At 47.1% G+C, this 20260-nt stretch overlaps 2 protein-coding genes and 1 long non-coding RNA gene across 6 annotated transcripts in view; all 3 read left to right on the top strand.

Annotated features, from left to right (window-relative positions):
- Nucleotides 1-4006, top strand: part of trpm7 (transient receptor potential cation channel, subfamily M, member 7) — a 149466-nt gene extending 145460 nt beyond the window's left edge. For all 4 annotated transcript variants that reach the window (XM_063066289.1, XM_063066292.1, XM_063066291.1 and 1 more), the window contains 2 exons: nucleotides 981-1087; nucleotides 2825-4006. In XM_063066289.1, the coding sequence (XP_062922359.1) occupies nucleotides 981-1087; nucleotides 2825-2946 (229 nt within the window). In that variant the 3' untranslated portion in view covers nucleotides 2947-4006. The remainder of the gene's footprint in view (nucleotides 1-980; nucleotides 1088-2824) is intronic.
- Nucleotides 4007-11347: 7341 nt separating this feature from the next.
- On the top strand, nucleotides 11348-19275 carry LOC134356021 (uncharacterized). Its single transcript, XR_010020264.1, has 4 exons — nucleotides 11348-11558; nucleotides 11752-11849; nucleotides 12914-12990; nucleotides 15032-19275. It is a non-coding gene; the product is annotated as an uncharacterized LOC134356021 (long non-coding RNA).
- Nucleotides 13105-14776, top strand: LOC134355846 (uncharacterized). The gene is made up of 3 exons (XM_063066350.1): nucleotides 13105-13237; nucleotides 13630-14555; nucleotides 14738-14776. Exons 1-3 carry the CDS (start codon nucleotides 13105-13107, stop codon nucleotides 14774-14776), a joined length of 1098 nt encoding a protein of 365 aa, XP_062922420.1.
- Nucleotides 19276-20260: the final 985 nt, after the last annotated feature.

A 20260-nucleotide genomic window follows, 5' to 3' on the forward strand; every position in this document is an offset into this window, starting at 1 on the left:
ACTAAGATATAGAAATTTACCTCCTACACACTGTTTTGACATTACTACGTTGTGACTGATATGTCATCCCGCTCCATTAACCAGTCATTTAGCATACTTCCCTTCCTGACGCCCTCCATTGATCAGAGTCAACCATGGAATATTGTATCCTAGCTCTTTACATGATGGGCAAGCCAGGGCAAGACAATATGGAGAGTAAGTCGTTGCCCGTGCAGCAGGCACACCCTCTCCATGCAGATGAATCCAAAGGAATGGTAGACCAATGCAGTTCGGCACCAGCAGCTTCGCAGGAGTTGCCAGTCAGCATCAAACTCAATGTAGGGCTGCCTTAGGGACTCCACAACTGGGTTTCTATCGGGGTTTACTCCCAAAGCCTTCCCTTGTAGTGGGTAAGGCCACAAGGCAGCAGAGATTTGAGATCAGAGTTTTCCTTCTCCTATATGAGCTGCCAACCATAACTGACAAGCCCTATCTGCCCAAAGTGACTGGTTTTATGGTGCCAGTAACCCACCTTTGCCCCTCTCCCATCAGTAGAAACGATTCCACCAGGCTTAGTAACTCAGCCACCTTTGAAGGCCAGAAATTGGACTTGGTTGTCAGAGGCTATTTGAGGCTTGTGCCATTGGGAGCATTTAATAGGTTAATAACTGATAGACCCTCAATTAGGATTTCAGATCTCAGCCACTGGACTTCACATCTGAACAGCTTGGCTCCTAATGTCAGGTGCTTGCCAAGTTGACAGATTCAAATGTCAGAATAGTTTCTCCATCTACCTTTGTAGCTCCATTCTCTATTTCATACTATTCCATCGCTCTGGGTTTGCCTTGTCAGCAAGGGGAAAGAGGGAGATTGTGCCATTTGATAGAGGCCACGGTTTGGAGAGGAGGTGAGGCTGCAGACAGGCTATCATTCAGCAATATTAGCTGAATCCTGCGATAGATCCTCTAACACTGCTTTGTCCAAACTTGTATTTCTTCCAGGTCACATGACATGGTATTTGGACCTGCCAATTTAGGAGAAGATGCAGTTAAAAATTTTCGATCAAGACACCATTGTAATTCCTGCTGTGGGAGACTGAAGCTTCCTGGTAAGCTTTTCTCAGTACTTTCCTTGCTCTTTGCTCCCCTGACGCTAGTGACTTCAGTACAGCATCATCGGTCCATGGACCTCGTGTACAGCTCAGGTGGGAGCTTCATACTGTGTGCGGGCTGGAACCTCTGGGTTTTGGCTGATTTAACAAATTGAAGGGCTGAGTTTGAATGCCAAACTGGATGGCCTATTGCTGCAGTTCACTTGTGATGAAAGCCATTCAGGGGTATACAGCTTTAACCAAGTGATGATAACTCGATCCGACACAAGCACTTGGTCAAAATACCCAAATGTTCTTCTTGCAGGGTTATCTTGCTTTTCCCCACTGTTTTCCTCTCCTGTGGGGACCTTGCTGGCCTCATGAACAGCACATCTTAATGGCCCACCTAGCCAGTCCATGCTACATTCAAAGAGAAAGGCTATTTAATAACCTCTACCCCCTTAACTCTGTTCAATTTATTCCTAAACCTTATCCTATGCTCAGTTTTTATTAACTATGTGCACACCTCCGCCTTTTCACTGTTCTGGGTCATCCCTGCTTCCTCCCAACACCTGCCTGTTTAAATCCTTCCAGTAACTGTCCATAACACCGCAATGCGTGGCCTCCGTCCTCCTTCCTCCTCCCTGTCTGGATTGGTCAGAGCTGGTATGTGAGTGTGGGTATGGATGGGGATCACTAAGACAGATTTGAGGATCATATGCCAGTCTGCCACTGAGTGATACTGAGACAGTCATGGAGTTGTACCTTGTATCTGTGTAGCTTCCAAACATTGTGACAGCTTGTCCCATGTCCTGTCTACAGAAATACATACCCTTCAGGTTCCCTTTAGATCTTTCTCTGTTCACCTTTAACCTATGATCTCCCCTACCCTGGGAGAGAGACTGACTTGTAGTAATTTTTATGTCTTGCAAAACAACAAATGTGACAACATGTCAGTGGTAATAAGCCTGATTTTGATCTGATCTAAATCCCTTGTGATTTTATACACATCTGTAAGGTCACCCCCCAGCAGCCTTCACTTCAGCAACACAGTCCTGACCTGTCCGGTCTTTTGTAACTCAAACCCTCCGTGCCCTCTTTGCCTAATGACATCACTTTAGTGTCGTGACCAGAACTGGACTCAGCACTCTGTGTGATCTTACTAATTTCCTGGACATTTGTAGAGTGAGGTTCCATCTCCAACAGATAATTAGAGATTGTCATTCAAACAGCACTCTACAGGAATTGTTGGAGTCAGATCGGGTTGTGAATGGATGTGGAGCTGGGCTGGGGGTGGAGAGGCTCTGAGTCAGACCTGAAACACTCTTGCTCTGTTGAGTTCTTCCAACACATTTTGTTTTTATTTCTGGCTTTTGGCATCTGCAGATATTTATGAGCTTTGGGGATGTTGCCTCCATAACCTCTGAGTTCCGATGTTTTCAGGCGCCTCCTGGGGTTTAGGATGTCCGATATATCAAACACTAGGATAGAATTGTAATGTGAAGTGTGACAGATCATCGGGCTTCATATACGATGAATTCCCTTCAATCTAAGAATCTGTTGGCAGATAGACTTCAATACATACCACTGAAATACTGAGTTAGTCTGCCTTTTGGTAAATCTCGCTGAGCAGAGAGCAGGGTAAATTGGCTGCTCAGTCTCCCTCCCGGATGGTGGTAATGGGGTGGGGTGTGCTTTGTTTGGGTAATTCTTGGTGCTGCACTTAACATGTACCATCTTGTTCTCTCTGCTTAGATATAAAACGGAATGATTATACCCCAGACAAAGTGGCGGTGCCTCACGATGATGTAGAAGTTGCAATCCAGGCTGGCAGTGGTACCAAAGATATACGGAACTCGATACGTTTAATGATTTAGCCACAGAATGGTACGAAGACTATCTCTCCACGGCAGAAACTTGAAATTGCCTGAAGTCGCCTTTGCCACTCCGTAAGAGGAATCGCAGAGTTTGTGCAAAAGGCTTCCTAAATCCAATCATGAACAATTTTTTGAAACAAGCAAAGGGTAAAGAATGGTGGGACTTTCCAAAATCTCATCAGATGCAGTGTCAGTGCCCTCAAAATGTAACTGGTTATTTTATTGTTGTGAAATACTACACTAGAGCAAGCAACAGTGCTGTTAATGAACTGAAATGATCTGTTAGCAGAAAATGCTATTCTCTGCAGAGCAATCCACGTTGGAAGCAAACAGAATTGGTGTAAAGGTTTTAAACAAAGATAAACGTCCAGTTTTAAATCTTCGCATTTTAACCATTTTAATCAATTTATTAAATAAAGCCATTTAAATTGGTACAAGCTTAACTGTACCAAGATGCAAATAATATTTAAACTACAAATTACCTAGAAGAGAAAATCCTCTAAAATGTGAAGTCAAATTTAGTCTGACAAAATCTGTCAGGTTTTAATGAGTCTATCAACTACACTAACACAATGCAAGAATTGTTTAGTCAGCACAGTTAAAAGAATGTTCTGGTAATCTGATTTTAATGAATTTCAGGTGTATAGACGCCTTGGTGTAATGCTAGAATTTGTGGTACATGCAGATTGAATTTAAAAGGAAGTATTGAAATCCTTGTACATATGGTAATGGGCAGAATGCAATCTATCTTTATGCAAATAATGAGACCTGAATTGGTTGAATTGTCAGCACGATGAAGCCACATATCTACCGTAAAATATTTATGTAAGTGGTAGCATTGTGGCATCTTTTCTATGTTACAAAGAGGTACTATTGTCATTTTTAAAACAAGGGTGTTTATATGAAGAGCTGTATAATTTTTAATCTAATAGATGTATCTTATAGATACTGTATGTAAGGCACGAACACAACAGTGGTTTTAGAGGTTGAACAGTAAAAGCAAAGAACTAATGGGATCATTGCTGCAGAAATTTTGTACATCATTTAATCTAATAAAAGATTTTTTTGAAGTCTTGTCTTGGTGCCCTACAATCTCTAATGGAAAGTCTGCTTCCAGATCTGTTTATTGGCTTAGATGCCAGCTGCCTGGTTATTTATTGATCCAGAGATACCAGTTTCAAGCAAAGAGAAAATCTGCAGATGCTGGAAATCCAAGCAACACACACAAAATGCTGGAGGAACTCAGCAGGCCGGGTAGCATCTATGGAAAAGATTTCAGTCGATGTTTCTGGCCAAAACCCTTCAGCAAGACTGGAGAAAAAAGCTGAGAAGTAGATTTAAAAGGTGGTGGAGGGGAGAGAGAAACACAAGGTGATGGGTGAAGCTTCTTCTGGTGGAGTCTCCAAGCTGATGGCATGAACATTGATTTCTCGAACTTCTGGTAATGCCCCCACCAGTCCCCATCTCCTTTTCCCTTGCCTGTCCGTTGCCTCCCTCTGGTGCTCCTCACCCCTTTTCTTTCTTCCATGGCCTTCTGTCCTCTCCTATCAGACTCGCTCTTCTCCAGCCCTGTATTTCTTTCACCAATCAACTTCCCAGCTCCCTACTTCATCCCTCCCCCTCCCAGTTTCATATATCACTTTGTGTTTCTCTCTCCTCTCTCCCACCTTTTAAATCTACTCTTTTTTTTTCTCCAGTTTTGGCCTGAAACATTGACTGTACATTTTTCCATAGATGCTGCCTGGCTTGAGTTCCTCCAGCATTTTGTGTGTGTTGCTTGGGTACCAGTTTCAATCTCACCATGGAACTTCGCAGCAGTTTTACGGAGTTGGACTGTTACCAATCACAGTGGGATTCATAAGAAAGAGTGAATGAAAATAACGCAAACGCAAGCAGAGCGGCCATTGTGTGAATGAGTCAGTGTTTGGAGTAGCTTCCGCTCCATCAGGCTTGGGCAAGGTAGGTATCTGGTAAGTTTCCCTTTATCTTAATTCTTCGGTCGTCGTCTGTTAGGGCATAGTAGTGCAGTGAGAATGGCTCCGGGGCAGTGTTTTGTTCTGTGTGAAATGTGGGAATGCTGGGAGACTCGATCTGCACCAAGCTGCAGCTTCTCAAGAGGATGTGTTGAGGAACGGGAGCTGCAATTCAATGACCTTTGGCTCATCAGGAGAACATGGAGGTGATAGATGGAAGCTACAAGGAAATGGTCACCCCTAGGGTGCAGGAGACAGGTAACTGGGTGACTGTCAGGAGAAAGAACTCCTGTGACCGCTGCCCTCAATATACCACTTTGGATGCTGTTGAGGGGGATGACCTGCTGGGGGGAGCCACAGTGACCAGGTTTCTGGTGCTGTGGATCAAAAGAGCAGAGAGGTGAAGAGGACTGCAGTGGTAATCGGAGATTCCGTTGTCAGAGGAACAGAGATGAGTTGGAGACATCTAGATGGTACATTGCCTCCCAGGTGTCAAGATCAGGGATATCTCACATCGAGTCCACAGCAACCTAAAGGGGGAGGGTGATGGCCAGAAGTCTTGGTATATATTGGCATGAGTCATGTAGGTACGAAAGGTGTGAGGTTCTGAAGAGAGATTTTGGGAATCTAGGTAGAAAGCTGAAAAGGACTTCGAGGTAATCTCTGGATCACTGCCCGTGCAACTCACCAGCAAGAATAGGATGGTTTGGCAGATAAATGCAAGGCTGACAAATTGGTTCAAGGGGCGGAAGTTCAGATTTATGGATCATTGGGATCTTTTCTGGGGAGGGTATGAGGGATGTGTTACACCTGGAAATGAGGGGGACCAATATCCTTGCAGACAGATTTGCTAGAGCTGTTCATGAGGGTTTAAACTAATATGACATGGAGATGGGAGCTGGAATGATTGTGCTGAGGGTGGTGTAGCTGGTTTACAAACAGAGGCAGTGTGTAGCGAGGCTGCTGGTAGGACAAAATCGCCGTCAACAGGATGAGCTGCAATGTAAATGGTGTACAAATTTGAAAAGTGAATACGGGACTGGGGGTGTTGTATTTGAATGTGTGCAGTATATGGAATAAGGTAGATGAACTTGTAGCAGTCACAGATTGACATGTGTGAAGTGGCTGAAATAAGATTATTGAGAAAGTACAGAGAAAATTTACAAGGATGTTGCTTGGTCTGGAGGACCCGAGTTTTATGGAAAGATGGAAAAGGTTAGGTCTTTATTCCTTGGAACAGGGGAGAGTTGATACAGGTATACAAAATTATGAGGAATGTAGGTTGGGTAAAGGCAAGTTGGCTTTTTCCACTGAGGTTGGATTGGACTATAACTAGAGGTCATGGGTTAAGGGTGAAAGGTGAGAAGTTTAAAGAGAACATGAGGGGAACTACTTCACTGAGTCGTGAGTGTGGAATGAGCTGCCAGCACAGGTGGTGTGTGCAAGCTCGATTTCAACATGTAAGAGAAGGTTGGGTAGATACATGGATGGGAGGGGTATGGAGTCCCAGTGCAGGTCGATGGGAGTAGGCTGTTTAAATGGTAGAGCATAGACTAGATGGGCTGAAGGACCATTCCTGTGTGCTGTATTTTTCCATGACTGACAAGATCCCCTTCTGCTATGGCTGTATGACAGAGGAGCAGAATTAGACCATTCAGCCCATTGAGTCTGCTCCATCATTTGATCATGGCTAATCAATTTCCCTCTCAACCACATTCTCCAGCCTTCTCCCCATAACATTTCATGCTCATCCTCTTCACACCCACTCTATATAGGTCTTTCAACATTCAATAGGAAGAATGGGGTGTGGGGGGACATCTTTTGAAAACGAAACTCCAGTGAGTACAAGCCCAGACCCATTTACACTCATCTGATAAGCCCTTCATTCCTGGAATCATTTTTGTGAATCTCTGGTGAGCCTCTCCAATGTCAACACACCCTTTCTTACATAAGGGGCCCAAAACTGCTCACAAGAACCCCAAGTGAGACCTCACCGGTGCTTTATAAAACCTCAACATTACATCCTTGCTTTTATATTCTAGTCCTCTTGAAATGAGCTAACATCACATTTGCCTTCCCCACCACAGACTCAACTTGCAAGTTCACCTTTTGGGAATCCTGCACCTGGACTCCCAAATCCCTTCCCGCTTCAGGCTTTTGAATATCATGCCTGTTTAGAAAAATAAATCCATTAATTTCTTCTCCCATAGTACATGACTATACACAGTACAGTACTCTGTTTTCCATCTGCCACTTCTTTGCCCATACTCCTAGCCTGTTAAAATCCTTCTTAGCCACCCTGCTTCTTCAACACTTCTTGCCTCCACCTATCTTTGTATAGTCTGCAAACTTGCCCACAAAGCTATCAATTCCACCATCCAAATCATTTGACATAGGACTATGACTAAAAAGCGGTCGCAATACCAGCCTCTGCGGAACACCAATAGTCGCCAGTAGCCAATCAAAAAATTGTCTCCTGCCAATCAACCAATGCTCTATCCATACTAATATCTTTGCTGTAATACCATGAGCTGTTATCTTGCTAAGGTGCCTTATGTGCTGCACCTTGTCAAAGTCCTTCTGAAAATCCAAGTACATCTCTTACTATCTCTTCTTTCAGTTAGTCCTGACGAAGGGTCTCGGCCTGAAATGTCGACTGTACCTCTTTTCATAGATGCTGCCTGGCCTGCTGCGTTCAACAGCAATTTTTATGTGTGTTGCTTGAATTTCCAGCATCTGCAGATTTCCTTGTGTTAACATCCACCCATTCTCCTTTGTCTATAAGACGTTAAAAAATATGATCAGAATTAGGCCATTCAGCCAATGGAGCCTGCTTTGCCTTTACATCATGGCTGATCCTGGATCCCACTCAATCCCATTCACCTACATTCTTACCATATCTTTTCATGCCCTGACCCATCAAGAAATGATCAACTTCTAGCTTCATATGTGCATGGACTTGGCCTCCACTGCAGTCTGTGGCAGAGCTTCCCACAGATTCACCACTCTCAAGCTAAAAAACATTCCTCCTTACCTCTGTTCTAAGAGGTTGCCGCTCAGTTTTGAGGTTGTACCCATTAGTTCTTGTTACCCCCACCACAGAAAACGTCCTCTCCACATCCACCCTTTCTAGTTCTTCCAACATTTGGTAGGTTTCAATGAGACCGCACTCCTCCCCCCGCCCCTTGTATTCTTCTAAATTCCAGTGAGTACAATCCCAAAGCTGCCAAATGCTCCTCATATGTTGACCCCTTCATTACTGGAATCATCCTCGTGAACCTCCTGGACTCTCCAATGACAACACATCCTTTCTGAGATATGGGGCCCAAAACCGTTGACAGTACTTCAAGTACCGCCTGACTAGTGTCTCATAAAGCCTCAGCATTATCACCTTGCCTTTATATTCTATTCCCCTCTCAACCTTATGTACATCTTTCCTGTAGGTAGGTGACCAAAACTGCACACGGTACTCCTGATTAGGCCTCACCAACGTCTTGTACAACTTCACCATTATATCCCAAGTCTTCAGTAAACCCAGAAATAAGAAGCAGTATCAGTGTTGGTGAGTGTGAAACTGCCAAGAGTGGAACTGAAACTGTAAATCTGCTGTTGGTAGTAGTAGCGAGCTTGGGCTGGGTGTGAACAGGATCTGCGGTTCTTACAGTCCTTGATGCCCAGAGACTGATGAGAAGCCATTGCCCTCTACCGTTAAAGTCCTCCTCGTGAAGTTACTCCCATTAGAGGGCGCTTTACAACTCCTACCTTGGAGGATCAGACACCCTGAGCCAATAGGCTGGTCCTGGACTTATTTCCTGGCATAATTTACGTATTACTATTTAACTATTTATGGTTTTATTACTATTTATTATTTATGGTGCAACTGTAACAAAAACCAATTTCCCCCGGGATCTATAAAGTATGACTATGACTATCGTTGCCTAAAGGTGAGCATAACCCTGTTACAGCAGCCGCGACCCAGGTCCAATTCCGGGCACTCTGTAAGAAGTTTGTACGTTTTCCCTGTGAGCGTGTGGGTTTCCACCCACACTTCAGAGATGTGCAGGTTAGTTAGTTGATTGGCCTCATGGGTACAGTTGGATGGCATGGGGCCATTGCGTCTCAAGGACCTGTTATCATGCTGTGTCTAAGTCAACTGTTGGGTGAGAAGAGCAGGTAAGGACCAAGTGACAATGAGTCTGGAATATTCTGTGTGAGATTTAGTCATCATCGAATTTTCAATCAACAACTTGTTTGTGAGTTGCTAAACTGCTGCAAGGGGGCTGTCTTGTTCAGACTGTTGCTATATGTTTATGGTCAACACCCTCGGAGACAAAGTACTTGTTGCAGTTTAGACCAAAAGACGCAGGAGTTGAATCAGGCCATTCAGCCCATCTGGTCTACTCTGCCATTCTAACATAGCAAAATAATTTCCCTCACAACCCCATTCTCCTGTTTTCTTACAGCAACCTTTGACACCCGTACTGACCAAGAACTTATCAGACCTCTTTAAATGTACCCAATCACTTTGCCCCCACAGCCGTCCGTGGCAATGAATTCCACAGATTCACCACGCACAGGCTAAAGAAATTCCTCTTCAGGTGCCATGCCATGCGACCAGTACCTTAGGAAGTCTCAGCATTACATCCCTGCTTTTTCTGTGCTCAGCGTGTGCAGCGAAGCCTGGACTCCAGCTGCACTGCATCCTTGGCCATTGGGCCAAGTCCGGGAGGCTCTGGTGCAAAAATCAGGGATGGCAACGGATGAGTGGGAACTGCTGGTTAAATGAGGCATAATGATTAGGAATAGTCAGCATAACTTTGTCAAAGGCAGCTCGTGCCTTATGAGCCTGATTGAATTTTTTGAGGATGTGACTAAACACATTGATGAAGGTAGAGCAGTAGATGTAGTGTATATGGATTTCAGCAAGGCATTTGATAAGGTACCCCATGCCAGGCTTATTGAGAAAGTAAAGAGGCATGGGATCCAAGGGGACATTGCTTTGTGGATCCAGAACTGGCTAGCCCACAGAAGACAGAGTGGTTGTAGACAGGTCATATTCTGTATGGAGATCGGTGACCAGTGGTGTGCCTCAGGGATCTGTTCTGGGACCCTTACTCTTCGTGATTTTTATAAATGACCTGGCTGAGGAAGTGGAGGGAGGGGTTAGTAAGTTTGCTGATGACACAAAGGTTGGGGGTGTTGTGGATAATGTGGAGGGCTGTCAGAGGTTACAGCGGGACACTGACAGGATGCAAAACTGGGCTGAGAAGTGGCAGATGGAATTCAACCCAGATAAGTATGAGGTGGTTCATTTTGGTAGGTCAAATATGATGGCAGAATATAGTATTAATGGTGGTACTCTTGGCAGTGTGGAGGATCAGAGGGATCTTGGGGTGTGAGTCCATAGGACACTCAAAGCAGCTGTGCAGGTTGACTCTGTGGTTAATAAAGCATACGGTGCATTGGCCTTCATCAACCGTGGAATTGAATTTAGGAGCTGAGAGGTAATGTTGCAGCTATATAGGACCCTGGTCAGACCCCACTTGGAGTACTGTGCTCAGTTCTGGTTGCTTCACTACAGGAAGGACGTGAAAACCATAGAAAGCGTGCAGAGGAGATTTACAAGGATGTTGCCTGGATTGGGGAGCATGCCTTATGAGAATAGGTTGAGTGAACTTGCCTTTTCTCCTTGGAGCGACTGAGGATGAGAGGTGACCTGATAGAGGTGTATAAGATGATGAGAGGCATTGATCATGTGGATAGTCAGAGGCTTTTTCCCAGGGCTGAAATGGCTAGCATGAGAGGGCACAGTTTTAAGGTGCTTGGAAGTAGTTACAGAGGAGATGTCAGGGGTAAGTTTTTTACTCAGAGAGTGGTGAGTGTGTGGAATGGGCTGCCGGCAACGGTGGTGGAGGCGGATACGATAGGGTCTTTTAAGAGACTCCTGAATAGGTACATGGAGCTTAGAAAAATAGAGGGCTATGGGTAACCCTAGGTAATTTCTAAGGTAGGGCCATGTTCAGCACTGCTTTGTGGGCCGAAGGGCCTGTATTGTGCTGTAGGTTTTCCATGTTCCCCGAATTCCTCGGCAGGATCTGGAACATTTAGGTTCTGGAAAAAGTTTTGAGTTTTCTGTCGGGGACGACCAGACAGACCTCTCTTTTTGATAATGAGCTGATTCAAGTAGATGAGACAGCACCTTGTCACTTTGCAAACCCCCTCCATCGACCCTCCAAACCTCTCCCTCAACTACAATCTCAACCCTCCATTTGTCTGCTTTCTCCTGCCCGACCCTTCGAGATTCTCCGGACCTCCTGCAGGTTTCGGGTATCCGGGGTGCAGGGAGAGTCCGGAGCTCCGTCTGGCCCGTTGGCTGTGGAGGAGGGGGTGGTGTCTCGGGACCGGACCTCTGTCTGCTCTTGCCCCCCGACTTCGGTCACAAGCGGCCCGGGACGTCAGCGGTGCCCTGGTGCTCAGGACTCAGGTTGAGGCCATGCTGAGTCCTTGCGGCTGCGGCTGCGGAGTCGAGGAGCAGATGGACGACAGCCAGCAGAATCTGGTGGGGAGCAACAGGACAACACAGAGCGTGGACGTGGCCGAGCCCGAGCCCGGGGCCGTGGAGGTCCGGGTGGAATACTGGTGAGTGATCGCGGGTTGCGGAGGTTAACAGAGTGTTTGCGAAGCTTTCCCCGTGGCGATTGCGGGTTCTGGAATATAACAAACCTACAAAAATCTTAAGCGACTTTGTTTAAAAATCATCAAATATAAAACGGTTGGGACCAACCGGGTTCCCGCGGGGTGGAGCCGGTCTCATCCTTGTCTCTGTCCCCAGTACCTCCTGAGGATTCCTGGCGCGCTTCTTGTTCCTGGCCACTGAGATCAAAGAGCAGGTTCCGGAGGCGCGCATTACCGGGCTCATCGGGCAGAAAGGTGAGCGCCGTTTCATTAGCCGAAAGGCCCGCGGGAACTGTTCCGATTGACAATACAGAGGTTCTCCTGAGACAGCTTTTACTCATTTCTACCGCCCAAAGCCGCCGCTGCCGCTACTGTTGTAACCTCTCCCATATCCATGCCCACCTTCTCGGGGACTCCCCCCACCGGAGCAGCTCTCATCCCACCCTCACCACAGGAACGTCACCCTTGGGTGCCTCTGGAACCGCCATCCACCCAAACCGCCGTCTCCTGCACCTTGCCACGCACTTCCACTTTCCACCTCCAGCCTGTGGCCTGGCCCCATTTGCCCCTTTCTGTCCCCTCAGCACCTCAGCCCCCCGCCTCTCTCTCCTCCAGGCGTCCTGCCCGCTGGGTCTCCAGGTCCAGAGTCACTCGGGATTTTGTTGGTGTGGCTGCAGCCCATCCCAAGCCAAGATCAGTCGGAAAAGATTTCATTGAAAGGCGAAGAATAGTTATGTTATAATGATCAATTTTTTCCCAATTAATTGCTGGGAAGCCTGAACCCAATGGTTTCAGCTTCCGGTTCAGTTGCCCCCTAATCCACCTCCCTCCCTGGGACAACACCCTCATCTCACTCGACCTCGGCATGAGCATCAACCCGTAGATCGAAGGCAGCTTCTCGACCAGCTTCCGTGCCACAGCCAGTCGGCTCCGGTGGCTTCCGCAGGTTTCCATCTCCCACCTCCGCTGTCTGTTTGATTTCAGTGCCTCCCGGTGGCGAAAGAAATTCATCCCTCCCTAAACCTTCCGGCTCGTCTCCATTCAAACCCTCGCGAAAGCCTCTCTCCCTCTCAAGCTCTAGACAAGACCTCTGGCCAAGCCCCCACCCTCTCCTGGTCATCTGGGTCCAATTAACATGCTGGGTTGATGGGGGTAATCCACAACCTACTTGAGAAGAGTTATTTTTCCCGATCTGTTACCATCCCAGGTTCGGGAACGTTCAGACCCAGAATTATCATTGAAGGTAATTTATTTGGGAGCATCGAAATGGGGTGTTGGGTTTGTATAACATTGCAAATTACATTTCTTTGTGTCCTCAGGAAGTTTTGAAGTTACAGTTAACAACAAGCTGGTCTTCTCTAAGCTGCAATCAAATGCGTTCCCTTATCATGAAGACGTGAGTAAATTTGATAGAGCACAAGAGATTCTGCAGATGCTGGGGATCGGGCAGGGTAGTCTTGGGTACGTGGTGGATAGTCTGGGGAACGTGGTGGATCATCTGGGGATCGGGATGGGTGGTCTGGGGATCGGGATGGATGGTCTGGGGATCGGGATGGATAGTCTGGGGATCGGGATGGATGGTCTGGGGAACGCGGTGGATAGTCTGGGGATCGGGATGGGTGGTCTGGGGATCGGAATGGATGGTCTGGGGATAGGGATGGGTGGTCTGGGGGTCGGAATGGATGGTCTGGGGATCGGGATGGATGGACTGGGGATTGGACGAATAGTCTGGGGATCGGGATGGGTGGTCTGGGGAACGGGATGGATGGTCTGGGGATCGGGATGGGTGGTCTGGGGAACGGGATGGGTGGTCTGGGGATCGGAATGGATGGTCTGGGGATCGGGATGGGTGGTCTGGGGATCGGAATGGGTGGTCTGGGGAACGGGATGGATGGTCTGGGGATCGGGATGGGTGGTCTGGGGAACGGGATGAATGGTCTGGGGAACGGGATGGGTGGTCTGGGGAACGGGATGAATGGTCTGGGGAACGGGATGAATGGTCTGGGGATCGGGATGGGTGGTCTGGGGATCGGAGTGAATGGTCTGGGGATCGGGATGGGTGGTCTGGGGATCGGGATGGGTGGTCTGGGGATCGGGATGGATGGTCTGGGGATAGGGATGGGTGGTCTGGGGGTCGGAATGGATGGTCTGGGGATCGGGATGGATGGACTGGGGATTGGGATGAATAGTCTGGGGATCGGGATGGGTGGTCTGGGGAACGGGATGGATGGTCTGGGGATCGGGATGGGTGGTCTGGGGAACGGGATGGGTGGTCTGGGGATCGGAATGGATGGTCTGGGGATCGGGATGGGTGGTCTGGGGATCGGAATGGGTGGTCTGGGGAACGGGATGGATGGTCTGGGGATCGGGATGGGTGGTCTGGGGAACGGGATGAATGGTCTGGGGAACGGGATGGGTGGTCTGGGGAACGGGATGAATGGTCTGGGGAACGGGATGAATGGTCTGGGGATCGGGATGGGTGGTCTGGGGATCGGAGTGAATGGTCTGGGGATCGGGATGGGTGGTCTGGGGATCGGGATGGGTGGTCTGGGGATCGGGATGAATGGTCTGGGGATCGGGATGGGTGGTCTGGGGATCGGGATGGGTGGTCTGGGGATCGGAGTGAATGGTCTGGGGATCGGAGTGAATGGTCTGGGGATCGGGATGGGTGGTCTGGGGATCGGAGTGAATGGTCTGGGGATCGGAGTGAATGGTCTGGGGATCGGGATGGGTGGTCTGGGGAACGGGATGGGTGGTCTGGGGATCGGGATGGGTGGTCTGGGGATCGGGAAGGGTGGTCTGGGGAACGGGATGGGTGGTCTGGGGATCGGGAAGGGTGGTCTGGGGATCGGGAAGGGTGGTCTGGGGAACGGGATGGGTGGTCTGGGGATCGGGATGGGTGGTCTGGGGATCGGGAAGGGTGGTCTGGGGGAGGTGTTTTTCTTTTACAGGTATGCCACGGTAACAGACCCTCCTAGCCTGACGAGCCCACACTGCCCACGTGACCAATTAACCTACTCACCCAGACGTCATTGGAATGTGGGAGTAAACCCACATGGTCACAGGAGAAATGTAAAAATTCCTTATAGACAGCAGTGGAAACTGAGCCCTGTTCACCAGTGCTGTGGTGTGACCATAACCAGTCACTCTCCGATATCTTCACACTTCATTTCCCATTCTGAAGAAGAGGCTCAGCCCAAAATGTGGACTGTTTATTCCTCTGCATAGATGCTGCCTGACCTGCTGAGTTCCTCCAGCATTTTGTGTGTGTGTGTGTGTGTGTTACTCTGTGTAATGGCCCATATTAACGCAAAATCGTTTCACCTGCCTTTCAAACCCTGGAGCATCAGACAGAACCTCTGGCAATAACATTGAACGTGTCTTTTAGAAGCTTTTGGTTGTCTTTGTGCTAAAGATCTTGTGTCCTGTTTCCTCAGATCATTGAGGCTGTGAAGGCCGCAAGAGACGGGTCTCCATTGAATAGAATCATATCCAAGGAGGAAGTTATGGTCAAGAAGGGAGCCTGTGTTGTTTCATAGCGGAAACGGAAGAACATGCCTGTCAATTGGCCGGTCAGGCCGGTGAAGCACGTTCTGCAGATGAATGCTTTCCACTAAAGCCAGTGGGGGAAGCAGGAATAGAAACAGGATGTGTTCCTCTGGCTTACGGTCTGCTATGTACAGTCACACTGATTGCTCTGTTTGTCACCCTGACTGTGTCACTCATTAAACTTAATTCTTTAAATTTTCACTCCTCTTCCCTATATCCAGTTCACTTCCTGTATCCACCTCAGTCCTGGTATCCAGCAGATTCCCCGTACCCAGCTCACTCCCCGTACCCAGCTCACTCCCCGTACCCAGCTCACTCCCCGTACCCAGCACATTCCCCGTACCCAGCAGATTCCCTGTACCCAGCAGATTCCCCGTATCCAGCTCACTCCCTGTAATCAGCTCACTCCCCGTATCCAGCTCACTTCCCGTATCCAGCTCACTCCCCGTATCCAGCAGATTTCCTGTATCCAGACTCCCTGTATCCAGCTCACTCCCCGTATCCAGCAGATTCCCCGTATCCAGCAGATTCCCTGTATTCAGCTCACTCCCTGTATCCAGCTGATTCCCTGTATCCATCTCACTCCCTGTATCCAGCACATTTTCTTTATCTAGCTGATACCCTGCTCAGTTCCCTATATCCAGCTGGCTCCCTACTGAAATCTACAGCACATTACAGGCCCTTCGGCCCACAATGTTGTGCCGACCATCTAACCTACTCTAGAGACTGCCCAGAATTTCCCTACTGCATAGCCTCTATTTTTCTGAGCTCCATGTACCTATCTAAGAGGCTCTTAAAAGACCCTCTTGTATCCACTTCTACCACCGTCACCAGCAGTACATTCCACACACCCACCACTCTCTGTGTGAAAAACTTAGCCCCGACATCCCCTCAGTACCTACTTCCAAGCACCTTAAAACTGTGCCCCCTCGAGCTAGCCATTTCAGCCCTGGGAAAAAGCCTCTGACTATCCACACAATCAATGCCTCTCATCATCTTATACATCTCTATCAGGTCACCTCTCATCCTCCATCACTCCAAGGAGAGAAGGCCAAGTTCACTCAACCTATTCTCATAAGGTACACCCTCCAATCCAGACAACTTCTTTTTAAATCTCCTCTGCACTGTCTCTATAGTATCCAGCTGATCCCTATATCCTGGTCCCTATATTCAGCTGATTCCATGTATCCTGCTCCCTATACTGAATTCCCTATGTCCAGCTCAATCGCTACATTCAGTTCCTGATATCCAGCTGATTCCCTACACCCTCTTCCTTATGTCCAGTTGATTCATTCCTTCCAGCTGATTCCCTTTAAGAACATAAGAAATAGCAGGAGTCGGCCATCTGGCCCGTCAACCCTGCTCAATAAGATCATGGCTGATCTGGCCATGGACTCATCTCCACCTACCTGCCTTTTCCCCATAACCCTTAGTTCCCTACTATGCAAAATCTATCCAACCTTGTCTTAAATATATTTACTGAGGGAGCCTCCACTGCTTCATTGGACAGAGAATTCCACAGATTCACCACTCTCTGGGAAAAGCAGTTCCTCCTCATCTCTGTCCTAAATCTACTCCCCTGAATCTTGAGGCTAGTTCCCCTAGTTCTATTCTCACTTACCAGTGGAAACAGCTTTCCTGCCTCTATCTTATCTATCCTTTTCATTAATTTATATGTTTCTCTAAGATCTCCTCTCATCCTTCTTAATCCCGGCAAGTACTGTCACAGGCGACTCAATCTTCCCTCGTAGTCTCACCCCCTCATCTCTGGAATCAACCTGGTGAACCTCTTCTGCACCGCCTCCAAAGCCAGTATATTCTTCCTCAAGTATGGAGACCAGAACTGCACACAGTACTCCAGCTGCGGCCTCACCAGTACCCTGTACAGTTGCAGCATGACCTCCCTGCTCTTGAATTCAATCCCTCTAGCAATGAAGGCCAACATCTCATTTGCCTTCTCTGATAGCCTGCTGCACCTGCAAACCAACCTTTTGCGATTGATACACAAGCACTCCCAAGTCCCTCTGCACAGCAGCATGATGCAATCTTTTACCATTTAAATAATAACCTAATCTTCCATTTTTCCTTCCAACGTGGATGACCTCACATTAGCCAACATTGTACTCCATCTGCCAAACTCTTGCCCATTCACTTAACCCATCTACACCTCTCTGCAGACTCTCCGTATGCTCTGCACAATTTGCTTTTCCACTCAATTTAGCATCATCAGCAAACTTAGATACACTACACTCGGTCCCCTCTTCCACATCATTAATGAATATCATGAAGTTGGCGGGCCCAGCACTGATCCCTGCAGCACATCGCTCACCACTGATTGCCAACCAGAGTAATACCAATGTATCCCAACTCTCTGCTTTCTATTGTTAACCAATCCTCTATCCATGCTAATACACCACTCCCAACTCAATGCATCCTTATCTTATGGATAAGTCTTTTATGCATTACCTTTTCGAATGCCTTCTGGAAATCCAAGTAAGTAACATCCATCTGTTCCCCTCTATCCACTGCGCTCATTATATCCTCAAAAAATTCCAGGAAGTTTGTCAAACAGGACCTGCCTTTGCTGAATCCATTCTGCATCTGCCTGATGGATCCATTTCTTTCCAGATGCCTTGCTATTTCTTCTTTAATGATAGCATCAAGCATTTTCCCAACCACAGATGTTAAACTAACTGGCCTACAGTTTCCTGACTTTTGCCTACATCCTTTTTTGAACAGTGGTATCACATTCATCTTCTTCTAACCCACCAGGGCCTACCCAGAATCCACAGAATTTTGTTAAATTATCACCTAAACCTCTACTATAACCTCCGCCATTTCTTTCAGTACTCTGGGATGTATTCCATCAGGACCAGGGGACTTGTCTATCTTTAGGCTCACAAGTTTACTCAGCACTACCTCTTCAGTGATAGCTGTTGAATCGAGATCCTCACCTCCCATTGCATCCATAACATCTCTCTTTGCCATGTTAGATGTGTCCTCCACCATGAAAACTAACTCAAAATAGTCGGCCATTTCTTCATTACCCAATATCAACTCCCCCTTCTCGTCCTCCAAAAGACCTACATTCACTTTAGCCACCCTTTTCCACTTTATATAATTATAAAAACATTTACTAGCAGTTTTTATATTTTGTGCTAGTTTATTTTCATAATCTAGCTTTCCTTTCTTTATTGATCATTTAGTGGGTCTTCGTTGCTTTTTAAAGTTTTCCCAATCTTCCAGTTTCCCACTACTCTTGGCGACTTTGCATGCACGAGCTTTTAGTTTGATGCCTTCTTTTATTTCCTTAGTTATCCAAGGCTGGCTCTCCCCACCCTACTGTCCTTGCTTTTAACTGGAAAACACTTCTGTTGAGCACCGTGAAAAATCTCTTTGAAAAGTCTTCCACTGTTCCTCAACCATCCCACCATATAGCCTGTGTTCACAGTCTACATTAGCCAAATCCCATTGTAGTCTCCACTGTATAGGCATGATACTCTGGTTTTAGATTGAACTATTGCACCCTCCATTTGCATCAAAAACTCAGTCATACTGTGATCATTCTAAGCAAGAGGAACCCTAACTACAAGATCACTAATTTTACCTGCTTCATTGCACAGGACCAGATCTAAGATATCACGTTCCCTTGTAGATTCAGTAACACGCTGTTCCCCCGTGATAACTGCTGTTCCATTCTCACATGCCTCAGAGATTTCTCCGTTTATTGCCTGTGCCTCTGTAATGTTATTAGTCGGTGGCTGATGATTTCTTCCCTTTACTACTCCTAATCTCTACCCAGATTCTGCTCCTCAGATCTTACATCGTCTCTCACTATTGCCCTGATCTCATCCTTATTTAAGAGTGCCACCCCCACCTCCCTTATCTTCCTGCCTATTCCGTATGACCTGATATGCTTAGATATTCAAATCACAGTCCTCTCCACCCTGCAACCATGTCTCTGTATTGGCCACTAAATCATAACCCTTTAGAACATAGGCCCAGTATAGGCCTTTCGGCCCACAATGTTGTGCTGACCCTTAAACCCCACCTCCCATATACTTTATACTTTACTGTCGCCAAACAATTGATACTAGAATGTACAATCATCACAGCGATATTTGATTCTGTGCTTCCCACTCCCTGGATTACAAATATTAAATATTGAAAATATTTAAAATAGTAAAAATTAGTAAATATTAAAAACTTAAATTATAAATCATAAATAGAAAATAGAAAAATGGAATGTAAGGTAGTGCAAAAAAAAAGCGAGAGGCAGGTCCGGATATTTGGAGGGTACGGCCCAGATCCGGGTCAGGATCCGTTCAGCAGTCTCATCACAGTTGGAAAGAAGCTGTTCCCAAATCTGGCCGTACGAGTCTTCAAGCTCCTGAGCCTTCTCCCGGAGGGAAGAGGGATGAAAAGTGTGTTGGCTGGGTGGGTCGTGTCCTTGATTATCCTGGCAGCACTGCTTCAACAGCGTGCGATGTAAAGTGAGACAACGGACGGAAGATTGGTTTGTGTGATGTGCTGCGCCGTGTTCACGATCTTCTGCATCTTCTTTTGGTCTTGGACAGGACAACTTCCATACCAGGTTGTGATGCACCCTAGAAGAATGCTTTCTATGGTGCATCTATAAAAATTAGTGAGGGTTTTAGGGGACAGGCCAAATTTCTTTAGTTTTCTCAGGAAGTAAAGGCGCTGGTGGGCCTTCTTGGCAGTGGACTCTGCTTGGTTGGACCAAGTTAGGTCATTTGTGATATTGACCCCGAGGAACTTAAAGCTTTGACCTGTTCCACTTGTGCACCACCGATGTAAATTGGGTCGTGCGGTCCGCTACTCCTTCTGAAGTCAACAACCAATTCCTTCGTCTTGCTGACATTGAGGGATAGGTTATTGTCTTCGCACCATGCCACCAGGTTCTTAATTTCCTCTCTGTACTCAAACTCATCATTACCCAAGATGCGGCCTACAATTGTTGTGTCATCAGCAAACTTATATATTGAGTTTGATGGAAACTTGGCTACACAATCATGGGTGTACAGTGAGTACAGCAGGGGGCTGAGTACACAAAACCCCTCCCCACCTTAAATATCTCCATACACCTGTCTAGTAGT

Source organism: Mobula hypostoma, chromosome 13 (genome assembly GCF_963921235.1).
Source record: "Mobula hypostoma chromosome 13, sMobHyp1.1, whole genome shotgun sequence".
Taxonomy (NCBI): domain Eukaryota; kingdom Metazoa; phylum Chordata; class Chondrichthyes; order Myliobatiformes; family Myliobatidae; genus Mobula; species Mobula hypostoma.